At 40.1% G+C, this 16613-nt stretch overlaps 1 protein-coding gene across 1 annotated transcript in view; it reads left to right on the top strand.

Annotated features, from left to right (window-relative positions):
* Positions 1-16613, top strand: part of PXDNL (peroxidasin like) — a 222841-nt gene that overhangs the window by 110585 nt on the left and 95643 nt on the right. The window contains 4 exon segments of the mRNA XM_053559607.1: positions 3786-3846; positions 3848-3932; positions 7166-7259; positions 7261-7281. Of these exon segments, the coding sequence (XP_053415582.1) occupies positions 3786-3846; positions 3848-3932; positions 7166-7259; positions 7261-7281 (261 nt within the window).

Here is a 16613-nt window from a genome sequence, read left to right as displayed (position 1 = left end):
CGACCACCCTCACCCTGTGCACATCCGGTGGGATCCCTCCCACCAGGGGGCGTGCCGACCACCCTCACCCTGTGCACATCTGGTGGGATCCCGCCCACCAGGGGGCGTGCCGACCACCCTCACCCTGTGCACATCAGGTGAGATCCCGCCCACCAGGGGGCGTGCCGACCACCCTCACCCTGTGCACATCAGGTGGGATCCCTCCCACCAGGGGGCGTGCCGACCACCCTCACCCTGTGCACATCCGGTGGGATCCCGCCCACCAGGGGGCGTGCCGACCACCCTCACCCTGTGCACATCAGGTGGGATCCCGCCCACCAGGGGGCGTGCCGACCACCCTCACATTGTGCGCATCAGGTGAGATCCCGCCCACCAGGGGGCGTGCCGACCACCCTCACATTGTGCGCATCAGGTGAGATCCCTCCCACCAGGGGGCGTGCCGACCACCCTCACCCTGTGCACATCAGGTGGGATCCCGCCCCTGGTGGGCGTGCCGACCACCCTCACACTGTGCACATCAGGTGAGATCCTGCCCCTGGTGGGCGTGCCGACCACCCTCACCCTGTGCACATCAGGTGGGATCCCGCCCACCAGGGGGCGTGCCGACCACCCTCACACTGTGCACATCAGGTGAGATCCCGCCCACCAGGGGGCGTGCCGACCACCCTCACCCTGTGCACATCAGGTGGGATCCCTCCCACCAGGGGGCGTGCCGACCACCCTCACCCTGTGCACATCCGGTGGGATCCCGCCCACCAGGGGGCGTGCCGACCACCCTCACCCTGTGCACATCAGGTGGGATCCCGCCCACCAGGGGGCGTGCCGACCACCCTCACATTGTGCGCATCAGGTGAGATCCCGCCCACCAGGGGGCGTGCCGACCACCCTCACATTGTGCGCATCAGGTGAGATCCCGCCCACCAGGGGGCGTGCCGACCACCCTCACCCTGTGCACATCAGGTGGGATCCCGCCCCTGGTGGGCGTGCCGACCACCCTCACCCTGTGCACATCCGGTGGGATCCCGCCCACCAGGGGGCGTGCCGACCACCCTCACCCTGTGCACATCAGGTGGGATCCCGCCCACCAGGGGGCGTGCCGACCACCCTCACATTGTGCGCATCAGGTGAGATCCCGCCCACCAGGGGGCGTGCCGACCACCCTCACATTGTGCGCATCAGGTGAGATCCCTCCCACCAGGGGGCGTGCCGACCACCCTCACCCTGTGCACATCAGGTGGGATCCCGCCCCTGGTGGGCGTGCCGACCACCCTCACACTGTGCACATCAGGTGAGATCCCGCCCCTGGTGGGCGTGCCGACCACCCTCACCCTGTGCACATCAGGTGGGATCCCGCCCACCAGGGGGCGTGCCGACCACCCTCACCCTGTGCACATCAGGTGAGATCCTGCCCCTGGTGGGCGTGCCGACCACCCTCACCCTGTGCACATCAGGTGGGATCCCGCCCCTGGTGGGCGTGCCGACCACCCTCACACTGTGCACATCAGGTGAGATCCCGCCCCTGGTGGGCGTGCCGACCACCCTCACCCTGTGCACATCAGGTGGGATCCCGCCCACCAGGGGGCGTGCCGACCACCCTCACATTGTGCACATCAGGTGAGATCCCGCCAATCACCCTCCCTCCTGTTCCTTCCGTTCTCACTCCTCTCCCCTCTCTCCCCTCACTAGACTATATTTGTGTTTTCCTTTCCTGTGGGCCTGTAGTTGTTTATAGATTGGTTTCATATTAGTATTGAGTACACTGGATACTTTTTCTCCATTCTTTTGATACTATACTAAGAAGAATGTGTTTCAACTTCATCCAGGTAAACACAAAAGATGTAAAGTCTCCATCTTTTCTTGTGGCTCAATACTACTCCATGGTATACAAATGCCACAGTTTGTTAATCCATTCCTGGGTTGGTGGGCACTTGGGTTGATTCCATATTTTAGCAATTGTGCATTGAGCTGTGATAAACATTTTAGTGCTAATGTCCTTGTGTTAAAATGATTTTTTTTTATTTTGGGTAATGGGATTGTGGGATCACATGGAAGGTCAACTATCGTTCTTTGAGAGTTCTCCAGACTTCTTTCCATACAGGTTGTATTAGTTTGTAATCCCACCACATGCACTGTATTTATTTCAAGTGTTTTAAGATAATTTTCTTAGGACATTATGTTGATGGAGTATCTTTATTTTATAAATTTGTTTTGTGGAAAATGGATGTATTAACAGTTTGAGCAAACAGCTCCAGGATCCATGAGAGCCTGATAGGCCTGAGACAGAGTGGGCACTAGTACCTCGTTATTCCAAATCCTCAAATGTTTTCCCTATTCAGGCTGCAATTTAGATGAGAACAACAGGATACAGGAGAGCGGTGGAGGCTAATGAATGAGCCTTACGATCAGTGAATTCCACCTTCAAGAATGAAGTCTTTCACCAACTGGGGAGTCTCAGTTTACCACTTGCACATGGAGGGCAGAGAAACCAGGGTGAACCCCATTGGCAGTATCACCACTTGCATCTGGGCCTCATACCTGTGGAGCACCTAACATTAGGTTTTCTATTCTATGATACATTTCTAACTCATGACAACCATATTCACATGTGTACCGTGAAAATTAATGAGATGCCTTCTATAAAGTGGTTTGGATCTTTAAGTGAAAGGGATTATACAAATACAAGTAATATATTACCTCCATTATCAAATAGAAAAGTTTAATCAACCTGGTGCCATTTTTTTTCCCTTTGAAATGTCCATCAAGCAGTCAATGTGCCCAAGTAATTATTTTCATGTTGTCATTCTTGATTGAATATTATGAGAAGATAGATCTTATATTCAGTATACTTGATGTGGTATTTGAAGTAAGAACACTTTCAAAATAGAGAGCATTAAAAGGGTAATGATTTTGGAACATGGTATATTACTAGTATTACTATAGTCTAAGAGTAAGAAGAATCACCTTTCTTACTGATTTACTCCATTCTTTTTTTTTTTTTTTTCAAAATTCATGGCTCTAAAATATGGCAACATTTCAAAAAATGGTTTCTCATTATAAGTTTGGAAATTATTTCTAAAGGGTCCCCAAACAGATTATTAAACAAAAGTATAGTATCATATACTAGTATATTACTACCATAGAATAAAGTATAGCATTATATACTAGTATATTACTTTCCAAACATAAAAGGAGTTTTTTAACTGGAAAGTGAAAATACATATCCTTTGGTTGTTTTGTTCGTGTTTTGTATCTCCACAAGGAGTGACTATCTTCCCTGAAGTTGATCATCATAAGAGGAAGAAATTAAATCTTCTCCTTTGTTATCAGAACACACTACTTGACTCACACCCATGCACGCTCATAGGCCTCCACTGTGTCTTTTAAGTAATCTCTGTTAAAAAATTGAAATGCTACCACCACATCCTAGATTCCCTGCTCTTTATAAACAAACTCTAACATTTAAAACTTGTAGTTTTAATTCTCATTTTTCTCTAAAAGAAATGTGTCGATTTCATCACACAATTATTTATCTATAATCAATATAGTGCATGTGAAGGGGAAGCCGCTTTCCTAGTATTGATGGGCTTCCTCAAACATTGTTCTTATAAAAAGGTATCTGTGCAAGATGTGTAACCAAGAAAGCAATTCTTAAAGTCTGTTTCTTTGTCACTAGAAATGCTGGAGTCTTCTTAGATCAGAAGAAACTAAATAATTCTACACCAAAGATTCATCATAGAAACTAATAGTCCCTCTTCCACACTTGTGCCTCTCGCTCACCTGTCTGGGCATCTGGATCCCAGTGCTCTGGTTTACGACCGTGATTTGCTGGGGCTGGGGGAACTTCTTTCTACAAGGCTGTGCTCAGAGCAGCCAAATGCAGGCTGCTGCTATGTGGGGGCATCCCAGAAGACTCCACACACTCGGCTGCTTCAGTGACCACAATTCAGTTGTGGTATGTGATCTTCCACGTGGACACAAAATAGAAAGATTTTTTTTTTTTTGGTCTCTAATCTTTCTGTAAATATTTATTATATGATATTGCATTTGGAAGAGCACATTATCAGAAAGTGTTTTTAAGGCATGTGGCAGAAAGTTTGGCCAATTTCCTTTCCATCATATCCATTTTTACTTAAGGAAATTTTAACTATTATCAATTATAAGAGTTGGGAATGTTGAGGGGAAAGAAGCCATACTTTTTAAAATAATTTAAAGAAGTTTATTCTGAACCATATCTAAGGACCATGACCTAGAGCCATGCCCAGTAAGCCTTGAGCAAGTTGCAGTGGTGGCATTACTGTTTGGTTTTACATGTTTCAGGGAGACAGGGATTATAGGTGAGATCATAAATCAATACGTGGAAAATGTACATTGGTTTGGCCCCAAAAGGTGGGACATGTGGAAGTGGGGTCCACAGGTTTTAGGTGGGTTTAAAGATTCTTTTGCTGACAATTGGCTTTGTCTAATAAACCAGGAGTCAGGAAAAGGAATGTCGTATTAGCGTAAGGGTCGTTAGTCAGAGACAAACTACAGGAGTATGCCCAGATGCAAGTGGCATGTTGTGTATACCAAGGCCCTGCAGGTGCGGCTGGCACAGCCTTAGGTGTTAATGAGTCACAGAGGGCATCTCTAGGAAGGGGAGGGGCAGGATGAAACAGGTCTGATCTCAGTTCTCATGGCTAGCAACTTTGTTTTAAGGATACCCTTGGCCAAGAGAGGGAACAGTCTGTCAGTCACTGAAGGGGAGCCTTAGGATTTTATTTTAGTTCATAGGAGAGTCCTTGAGGATCATTTAATCTGACCCCCAGAATTTCATAGAGGAGATATTGAAAAGAATGATTTTTCAACAAGGTCACAAGAAATGGTGTCCAACATTAAAGTATCCACTTATACATGAGTGTCACTTAATCAATAATTCAGGTTGTTCAACTTTAGGTCAAGTAATTGCTAATGTCCACTTCTAAGAAAACCCTCCACAAATGCAATCATTGATTTTTTTCATATATAATGGGACCACGAATATGACTAAAACAATGAAAATCAGTTTGCAAAGTTTTAAATAATGCAAACCCGCACTTAATAAGCCTAGAGTTATGTTCTGACTTTATAAAGCAGTAGGCTTTAATTAAAGAACTGATTATGGCTGCTTACAATGTTATCTGATTCTCTTTAAACAGGTAATTTGAAAAACCATATTAATGTAATTAAATTCCATTCAGTTTGAGAAGCAAATTCCCTTGGTCTTTATTGTCAAAACAGTCTCAAATTTTTCCACAGCTCTCACCTTTCCTTCTGCTTCTGGGTCATACCACCCTGCACTTTTTCACCTGGAGGGCATTACGTCTTAAGTGATGTCCCAGCTCACATGTTTCTCTCTCCAATCTACCACATTTGGGGAAGTTATTTAAAAACACCTGATTGCATCCTTGGTTGCCCACAACCCTTCAGTAGCTTCCTACCTGAAATAAAGCACAAAGTCCTTAAGGTGGTCACTTGTATGGAGGGTCCCTGGCACCCTCTGTGTGTCCCACCCCTGCCCTTCCCTCTGCTCGGTGATGCAGCCTTCAAGATGCTCTTTCCATTCTTGGAAGTTCTTAAGCTTTTTGTCAGCTCAAGGGCTTTCCACAGGCTGCTTTCTCTGTCTGCAATACTTTCTTTCTACTTTTTTTTTTTTTTTTTTTGCAGTTTTTGGCCGGGGCTGGGTTTGAACCCGCCACCTCTGGCATATGGGGCTGGCGCCCTACTCCTTTGAGCCACAGGCACCGCCCTCTTTCTACTTGTTTTTAAAACTTTCTGCTGTTTAAATATGAATTACTTGGAATGGCTTCATGTAACCCCTGTCCCTTCCCCTTACCTACCATTCTTACTCTGAATCATCTAAGCATTTATCACAATTAGTTATTTGTTTTTTGTGTCTGTTTAACTTAATTGCTTCTGTGAAACTAAAATATCAACCCCTGGGTACAGAGACTTTGCTTTGATCACTGCTTCATCACTTGCCTTAGCACTTTGTTGAATTATTTAAAAATATATATAAATGAATAAAACTATAGCTTTGAAAAAGTGAGTATGGCCAGGATACTGATTAGATGGATTTTTAATGAAGTAGGTAGGATTACTCGAGCTCTGCGGAGCGACCTGCAGACATAACGGCCATGGTTATTTGTTAATGTTAGGAAATCTCAATGCATTTATAAAAAGAAGAATTTTGCTATTTAGAAAGGTTTAAAGAGAATTAGGTGAAATTTACTATAGAAGAGTTAAAGTCTCATTTGTACATTGTTTTCTATCATTTAAATTCACTTTATTATCTGATTAATTAAAAAACATTTTATTAAAATAATTTAAATGTTTCCAAGTTTTATCATTCAATTCTTTTTCTTTTTTTCTTTCTTTCCTTTTTTTTTTTTTTATTGAGATTCATCACACTCAGTACAGTGCCATGGCATTATAGCTCACAGCAACCTCAAACTCCTGGGCTCAAGCAATTCTCTTGCCTTAGCCTCCTGAGTAGCTGGGAGTATAGGCACCTGCCACAATGCTCGGCTGTTTTTAAAGATGGGGTCTTGCTCTAGCTCAGGCTGGTTTCGAACTCATCAGCTCAGGCAATCCACCTGCTTCCGTCTCCCAGAATGCTAGGATTACAAACATGAGCCGGCATGCCTGGCCCACTCAATTCTTATTACTGGAGAATGGAATCATTCATTTATATTGATAAGTAATTTTGCTCAACCAAGTGAGAAGTCTAGACATACAAAATCTTGTAAATTGTATGAAGTGGGTAGTTAGATGGCTAATTGTCTAGGGAGAGTGCCTGCAAAATAGCAAGCTGAATCTAAGTACTTGGTTTGAAAAATTGACCCATAAAAGCAAACACCTTCCATAAATATGGTTGTATCGAACGCCTAGGAATACAGGCACAAGGAAATTGATGCAAATTTACTTCATGGTGATCCCTTTAAGCAGTGAATCATTCACTTTTTTAAAGCTTAAATCAAACATATGTCTAGTGTCTAACCTGGTACATGTGTTATTGGGTACATGCAGTCTGATGTGTAAACACTAATATAGAAAAAGATTAAATTACTTATTGCTATTTCTCAACAATATCTTAGAATGCTATAATTTTGTGTCTTTGTAAAATATGTTAATAATGCTTTTGTTACAGATAGTCCCCAGATTACTCTTGAGCCCCACAATGTGGAGGTGACATCAGGGAACACTGTCTACTTCACTTGCTGGACTGAAGGGAATCCCAAACCTCGTTACTTGGATACATAATAAGTGAATACGAAGTATGGGCATGTATTGTAATTCTACATCTGACTTCAGTAATTCTCTTATCTCACTTCAACTAATTAAAAAAAAATTAATAAAATTTCCTGCATTTCTTTTTTTTTTTGCAGTTTTTGGCCCAGGCTGGGTTTGAACCCACTACCTCCAGTATATGGGGCCAGTGCCTTATCCCTTTGAGCCACAGGCACTGCCCCAAATTTTCTGCATTTCTAATAGACAAAAATGTCTTATGTTTTGATTTGCTCAAGCTATCTAGAGGACTTTTTCTTAAATGTACACATCTCTAGATATCAATTTGGTATTATTTCTACAAGAAAATATTATGCTTTGTAATACCCCATTTCCCCGAAAATAAGACAGTGTCTTATTTTCTTAAGGTGTGCTCCCAAAGATGCACCAGGTCTTATTTTCAGGGGACGTCTTATCTTCCCTGTAAGTAGGTCTTATTTTCGGAGGATGTCTTATTTTGGGGGAAACAGGGTAGATTAGTTTGTTTTAAATATGAACATAATTTAATATAGCTTCATCTAAGTTATTGTAAGTTAAACTGATATTTCATATTTGATATTGTATCTTTCCTATAGTGAATCACTGTAGGATTATTTAAGTGAATTGGCAGTAAATCATATGCAAGGTTATTTAAAATGGCAGTTATTTATTTTATTCTCATGGTACCATTTAGTAAAACACAAAACCTATGCATCAAGAGATTTGAGTGTAAAATTAAATAGCAGTAACAAACTTTTGAAAAGTTAAAATGAAAGTGCTAAAAAAGCAGCAAGGAGGTAACACAAATAGATACATCAATGAACTGTGTATCTAATACATGTCAATGACAGTAATTAGATAACGATAGTACCATTAATTACATCATTGATAACTAGCATGCTTTTCATGTATAGCTTTGATTCTTTTTTTTTTTTTTTTTTTGAGTATTTTTTCAAATTAATATGAGGGTATTTTTAGGCTACATTGTTCTCACTTCCAGGGTAAAGTTTCATTTGTGGAAGAACCCGTCACCCAGGGGGCGTGTTATACACTGTGGGGTGACAGAGCTCCCCACATGAAGCACATGAAGTGAGCCTGGTAAGGGTTAATTGGCTTTTGCTAACACAGAAGCAGCTTTTGCAAACAGCAAAAAAGCTGAACAGAGAGCTGGGCTCCCCTGAGCATACACAGGGTGTGTTTCCTTGGAGATGAAATTCCAGGAACAATGGCTCTGAAGTCATGCATTCTGTCAGACCTGGAGGGTCGCAGGTGTTGCAGCTTCACTCCTAGAGTCACGGATCTGAGGTTGACATATGTGAAAACATAATGTTGCAAAGAGCCTAAAGGTCTCTGTGCTGTGGAGAAACAAAGCCATAAATCTATGCCGGGTAAATTGAATGTGCTTATGAGGAGTTTCACTTCCTCATTTCCCTTGAAGTTTCTGTGTTATGTTTAATCAGATTTGTAGTTAGAGTTGATGCATGTCTGAAAGGAATGTAAAAAACAGAAGAAATTGTGTTAATGTGGAGATTTGATATTTACCCACAAGTTAATTTTAGATAGAGTGAGTTAGGTCAGATTTAGGTAATAATAAAGTTTATAGATTAAGTTTCTATGGGACCACCAATGTATATAAGGGGGCACAAAATAAAGTTTCTTTGCTACAGGCCATCTTTTTTGTGTGTAGTCATTTTTCCTGGGCCCATCAACATTGCAAGAGCGAGCTCACACCTGTGGCAAAGCTGCTGACTCTCTCGCATCTCCGATCATGCAACATACACCCTCACAATGTGCACATTAGGTGAAATCCCACCTCATGCCCTCCCTTTTTCTGCCGAATGTCCTTTCCCCTCCCGCTTCCCTCTAACCTCAAATTGGACTATACTAGTGTTTTATTGTTCTTATGAGCATGTAATGGTTTACATATTGATTTAACATTAGTATGGAGTACACTGGATATTTATTTTTCCATTCTTGTGATACTTTATTAAGAAGAAATTATTTCAACTCCATCCAGGTAAATGTAAAACTGTAACGTTTCCATCTTTTTTAATGGCTGGGTAATATTCTATGTACACATATACCACAGTTTGTTGATCCATTCATGGGTTGACAGGCACTTAGGTTGCTTCCACGACTTAGCAATTATAAATTGAGCTGCGATAAACATTCTAGTACAAATGTCCTTGTGGTAAAATAACTTTTGTTCTTTTGGGTAGATAACTAGAAACGGGATTGCAGGGTCAAATGCAAGGTCTACTTTTAGATTGTTGAGGATTGTCTATATTTCTCTCCAAAAAGGCTGTATTACTTTCCAGTCCCACCAGCAGTGAGGAAGTGTTCCCTTCTGTCCACATCCACACCCTCATCTGGTGGCTTTGAGACTTTGTGGTGTCAGCTAATCTTGCTAAGGTTATATCTTCTAGTGATTTTTGATTTGCATTTCCCTGATAATTAAAGATGATGAACATTTTTTCATGTGTTTTGGCCATTCGTCTGTCATCATCAGAGAAATTTCTGTTCAAATCTCTTGCCCACTTATAGAGAGGGTTGTTTGCACTTTTGTTATTGTTTAATTTGAGTTCTCTGTAGATTCTCGTTATCAGGCCTTTATCAGATTCATAACATGCAAAAATCTTCTTCCATTCTAAAGGCTGTCTGTTTGGTTTGTGGTACCCTTAGCTATGCAAAACCTTTTTTAGATTGATCAAATTTCAGTTATTTATTTTTGGGGTTGCTGCAATTTTTAGGGGGGTATTCCTCATAAAAGTTTTTCCCAGGCCAATATCTTCGAGTGTTTTCCCTACACTCTCTTCTAGAATTTTTATTGTTCTGTGTCTTAAATTTAAATCTTTTGTCCACTGAGAATCAATTTTTGTCAATGGTGAGAGGTGTAGGTCCAGTTTCAGTTTTCTACATGTGAATAACCAGTCCTCTCAGCACCATTTGTTAAATAAGTATTCTTTCCCCCATTGCATGTTTTTGTTAGGCTTATGAAAGACTAAATGACGATATGTGGCTGAGTTCATCTCTAGATTCTCTGTCTTATCCCATAGATCTATGTCTCTATTTTTGTGCAAGTACCATGTTGTTATGATCACTATAGCCCTCTCATATTACCTGAAATCTGGCAACATGATGTCTCCAGATTTGTTTTTATTTCTAAGAACTGTAATTGCTATTCAAGTTTTCTTATGATTCCATATGAATTGAAGTACTATTTTTTCAAGTTCTTTAAAGTATGGCACTGGTACTTTGATGGGGATTGCATTAAATCCATAAATCTCTTTGGGTAATATGGACATTTTAACAATGTTGATTCTTTCCAGCCATGAGCATGATATATTCTTCCATTTGTTGACATCTTCTTCTATTTCCTTTCTCAAAGTTTCATAATTGTCTTTGTAGAGATCCTTCATGTCTTTTCTTAGATATATTCCCGGGTATTTCATCTTCTTTGGTGCTACTGTAAAAGGAGTAGAGTCTTTGATTTTATTCTTGGCTTGATGATTGTTGTTATATATAAAGGCTACTGATTTGTGGGTATTGATTTGTATTCTGAGATGCTTCTATATTCTTTGCTCATTTCTAAGAGCTTTGTAGTTGCGTCCCCGAGGTTTTCCAGATACAAGATCATGTCATCTGCAAAGAGAGCGAGTTTGACCTTCTCTGACCCCATTTGGATTCCTTTGATCTTCTCTTGCCTGAATGCAATGGCTAGGACTTCCAACACTATGTTAAATTACAGTGGAGACAGTGGGCATCCTTGTGTGGTTCAGATTTGAGTGCAAATGCTTTGAGTTTTACTCCATTCAATATGATATTGGCTGTGGGTCTGTGGTAGATAGCCTCTATGAGCTTAAAGAATGTTCCATCTAAGCCTATTTTCTTGAGTATTTTTATCATGAAAGGATGCTGGATATTGTCAAAAGCCTTTTATGCATTAATTGAAAAAATCATATGGTCTTTCTTTTTGATTCTATTTGTGTGGTGTATTAGATTTATAGATTTGCGTATGTTGAACGAACCTTGTGTCTCTGGGATAAAACCCACTTGATCATGTTATATAATCTTTTAAACGTGTTATTGTATTCTGTTTGCTAATATCTTGTTGAATATTTTTGCATCAATATTCATTAATGATATTGGTCTATAGTTTTGTTTTTTGTTGGGTCCTTTCATGTTTTGGGGATCAGGGTGATATTTGCTTCATAGAATGTGTTGGGGAGAATCCCTTCTTTCTCTATATTTTGGAAATGTTTATGCATTATAGTAACTAGCTCCTCTTTGAAGATTTGATAGAATTCTGATGTGAAACCATCTTGTTCAGGGCATTTATTTTGTGGGAGATTTTGTATAATTGATGCTATTTGAGTACTTGATATTGGTCTATTCACCATTTCCAAGTCTTCTTGGCTCAGTTTTGGAAGGTATTGTGCTTTCAGATATTGGTTCATCTCCTCTACATTTTCATATTTCTGGGAATAGAGTTTTTTATAGTAATTGTTGAGAATCTTTTGTATTTCTGTGCCATCTGTTGTTATTTTCCCCTTTATCATTTCTGATTGTAGTTATTAGAGATCTTATTTTTCTGTTTCTAGTTAGTCTAGCCAAGGGTTTATCAATGTTTTAATCTTTTTGAAGAACTGACTTTTTGTTTTGCTGATCTTCTGAATAATTCTTTTGCTTTTAATTTCATTTAGTTCTGCTCTAATTTTGGTCATTTCTTTTTTTCTGCTGGGTTTGGGATTAGATTATTCTTCCTTTTCTAGTTGTTTGAGGTGGCTCATTGGGTTGCTGACTTGCTGTCTTTCTGTTTCCTTGGTGAAGGCATCTAATGCTATAAATTTCCCTCTAAGGACTACCTTTGCAGTATCCCACAGGTTTTGATAGATAGTGGTTTCATTGTCATTTTGTTTCAGAAATCTAATGATCTCCTTCTTAATCTCATCTATGACCCAGCTATCATTCAGCTTAAGGTTATTTAGTTTCCATGATTTAATTTGAGTATAAAAATTTCTGTTGTTGTTGAATTTAACTTTTATTCCATTATGATCTGAGAAGATACAGAGGATGATTTCTATTCTTTTGAATTTGTTGAGGTTAGCCTTGTGACCTAAGATATGATCAATTTTGGAAGATGATCCATGGGCTGATGGAAAGAATGTGTATTCGGTTCTGTTAGGATAAAGTGTTCTGTAAATGTCTGTGAAGTCCATTTGTTCTAGGGTCTTGTTTCAGTCCATTATTTCTTTGTTTAGTTTCTGCTTGGAGGGTCTGTCAAGTATTGCCAATGGGGTGTTAACATCTCCAACTATTATATATAGTGTGGTAAGATATCATATTGTTCAGATCAGTTAGGGTTTGTTTTGTATATCGAGGAGCATTTAGATAGGGTTCATAGATGTTAACTATTGAAATCTCTTCATAATGTGTGTTTCCCTTGACCAGTATGTAGTGTCCATCTTTGTCTTTCACTATTTTTGTTGGCTTGAATCCAATTGTATCTGAATACAACATTATGACCCCAGATTTTTTCTGCCTTTCATTTGCCTGGAATACTGTTGCCCATCTCTTCACCCTGAGTCTTGTTTTATCCTTTGGGGTATATGTTTCTTGGCAGTAATACATATCTTGGCTGAGTTTTTGTATCCAGTTAGCCAGACTATGCCTCTTTAAAGGCGAGTTCAAATCATTCACATTAATTGAGAGAAGTGATAGATGTGGCAGTTTGGATCATCTTGTTTTTCAGAAGTCCAGACCTTAACTTATGCCTCTCACCATTGTGAAAGCTAGGCTTTGTTCTTTAATTTCTGGGTAGTTTTACTTTGGTGGTGTATACTATTGATTGTTTATATCTTTATGATTATTGATTGTTGTAAAGAATGAGTGTGAGTATTTATTTTAGAGCTGGTCTAGTCATGGCAAATTTCCTCAGCATACGAATATTAGTGAATTATTTGATTTCTCCATCACAAATGAAACTCAGTTTAGCAGGGTATAGGTTCCTGGGCTTGAAGTTGTTTTTTTGTTTTTGTTTTTGTTTTTTTTTATAAAGGTTGAAGGTTGATGACCATCCTTTTGAGGCTTGGAAAGTTTCAGGTGAAAGATCTGCAATCATCCTTATATTTTTCTCTTTGTAAGTAATACTTTTATTATGCCTGGCTGCTTGCAGAAGTTTCTCCTTCATATTAACATTGGCAAAATTAATTATAATGTGTCCAGGAGGTGCTTTGTTTGGTGGGGCCACACCTACGGTGCATCTTAGAATGGGTACAGGTGAAATCTACTAAATGCAGAATACAAATGTCTACATATGATAACTAAGAAAATGCCATGAAGGCTACGTTGAACAGTTTGATGAGAATATTTCAGATTGTATATGAAACCAGAACATTGTACCCCTTGATTACATAAATGTACACAGCTATGATTTCACAATTAAAAAAAATAAATAAATAAATTGAGGCCATTCTAGAGAAAACTAAATTCTGTGGTAAATATGATTGTAATGATTCCAGTAGATTATAAGCAAGCTTTGCAATTACATTCTAACTTATGGATGAAGATGACCTTATATTTGGAAGATATTTTTAATTCATGTGATGATAACTTAATTTATCTGTCTTTATACTTCTGGTACCTAGCTATAGCACCTACCTCTGACAAAGCACTTAAATAAATGCTTGTTGCCATACATTACTTAAATAGAGGTTGTAGATACTAATTAATTAAATCCGATGTGTTTATTTGTACCTTTTCAAGGAAAAAATATGAAGCCTGTTCTACGTATGCAAACCTTTCTGTTTTTATACATGATTGCTACTCAGTTTGCATCAAACTGAAAATGTGAAGAGAATATATTGAACCATGAAAACTTTCTTTGATTTTTTTGAAGGAGTATCATGATTTATGAGCAAGCAGGATGTATGAGCATAATACAAAGATATGAACAAAGATGAAAAGGAATAATGCATTGTGAATTTATAGGTGTGATGTGCTGCTGCCCATTTTCTGTCATTTTTAACATAGTGAATCTCCATGGATTCTGTTGCCTTGTAACCAGATGATAACTAGCATGCACACTTCTGGTAGCCTTTGAAATTATGGGCTGCAGAGTTTTGGAACAAACTTTCAGGAAACATTGCCTTCTGAAAAACATGGTTTTATTATTTTTGGTATATTTGTTTACAAATAATCTTCATTGTGTTCAATGTTAGATAATTTTAGAATTGCACTTAAAGGCGGTGCCTGTGGCTCAGTCCATAAGGCGCCGGCCCCATATACGGAGGGTGGCGGGTTCAAACCCGGCCCTGACTGAACTGCAGCCAAAAAATAGCTGGGCGTTGTGGCAGGCGCCTGTAGTCCCAGCTACTCGGGAGGCCGAGGCAAGAGAATCACTTAAGCCCAGGAGTTGGAGGTTGCTGTGAGCTGTGTGATGCCATGGCACTCTACCCGAGGGGCATAAAGTGACACTCTGTCTCTACAAAAAAAAAAAAAAAAAGAATTGCACTTAAAATAATGAAGCTTCTTGACATTAAGTAGGCCTTTTGAAGTTGAGTGTTTTCTGGAAACATGACTCCTGATGTCCACTCCAAGCTGTTATACTGAGCAGCTATGGCAGCTCATAGTCTCAGCGCCTCTCAATGTCTCCTTTCTCATCTGCACCTTGCTGGGCACTGAAAACGAAGGCTGTTTTTCTTAAACATAGGTCTTTAAAATTACAACTTGAAGTTCTTATTTTGCTGATTGGTACTTTGTCTTCACATTGGGGTTTGCTCCCCCAGTGGCTGAGCAAGAACAGATTGCTTCCACTTGTCTGGTCATCTTTCTTCTGTTCTACTCTAAAATATAAATGTGAAATACAGTGATTGTCTATTTATTTCTTATCTGTCATGACAACAATATTGAATATGGATGATATTTCCCTATCTTCTTAGTATGCTTTCCTATTTTTACATGTATGAGAATAGGTTTGTTGGTCTCTGTGAGTGGAGATTAAAGGTAGAATACAGAAAGGAGAGTGCATGCTCAAAGTCAGTCGAAAGCAGATGGTTCCCAGCAGCCCCTCAGGGTTAGAGTCTGCCCTTTTATGCCAATCTCTAATAATATGCTAAGCTAATATTCACAAATTTTCTGGGAAAGGGGTGGACAGTTCCCATAACTGGGAATCCCCTCACCCCCCGCTTTCCTGACCTTGTAGGGTAATTTCCAAGGTTTACCCTGGAATTTGTAAACCGTCTTGGCTCTGGTGGGTGTGATTTTTATTATGCTAATGAGGGTAGATTACGTGATAATACTGTCACCTTGCTTATACACATGCTCCAAACACACTTTCTGTGGCCTTGATAGCTCCACTTTGTGGTTTCCCTGCCTCTTTCTGGTGGGTCAGTCTTTGGAGACTCTTGCCATAAGGCATCTGTCCTTCCTCCTCCTTACCCCTACACAACACATTCAGTACAGGCATATTTTGAAATTAGTGGGCAAACACTTACCATTGATTTTGTAAAATTGACAAGAAAATTAAAGGGAGAACTATAGGATTCCCCCAATGGAATTTTTCCTCCCTAAGGGGTGTTTTCAGTGGGTGACACAGAGTAGGTGTTTAAATGAATGTCTACTGAGTGATGATGATAGGGGTAGATTTCCTTTTTCTAATACATTGCCTAGTGCATTTGTAAGCACCAAGCATACTCATGTGAATATCTATATACCTTCTCATACATAATCATTAAATATTTTTAAAGGAAAGAAAATCTTGGTCAGAAGAACAATTCTGTAAAACTCTCCAACGTCTGTTTCCATGTCAGTATCTTTGGACTTATTGCTAGGCACAATGCATACAAGCACTCCCTTTCTGTGGTTATTGATGTGATGTCACACCTCTGAACCTACTTGTACTCAATGCATTATCCATTTAATTGATAAATGGTGTTTTCCTAGTGTTGCCAGGATCTTTTTCTGCAGTAGGTCCTTGGTCTCAGAGATTTGAAGAATGAACCCATGGACCACAAATATCAGTGACAAGACAGAATTTATTAGATAGAAAGGAATAGGGAAGAGAGGAAAGGCACCAGAGCCTCTGGCAGAGGTGGGGAGACCCAAAAGGTAAGGCTCTACACAAGTCTTTTGTTTGGGAGCCTTATATTCTTTGGGGAATTACACTTGGCCAGGACTTGACAGACTTCAATGTTGATTATCAACTAAATGAGTGTATTAACAAATGAATGCAATTCCTTCAGCTGTGGGGATGGAGAGGCAGGAAGTGAACTGCAGAAGGGGGCCTAACTTACAAGAGATCTTGGAAAACTGCTTTTCTCCTGTTTTCAGAG

The sequence above is a fragment of the Nycticebus coucang genome, chromosome 13 (genome assembly GCF_027406575.1).
Source record: "Nycticebus coucang isolate mNycCou1 chromosome 13, mNycCou1.pri, whole genome shotgun sequence".
In the NCBI taxonomy this organism is placed as follows: domain Eukaryota; kingdom Metazoa; phylum Chordata; class Mammalia; order Primates; family Lorisidae; genus Nycticebus; species Nycticebus coucang.
Note: the sequence above shows the minus strand (reverse complement) of the source record. Positions and strands in the feature narration are given on the sequence as shown.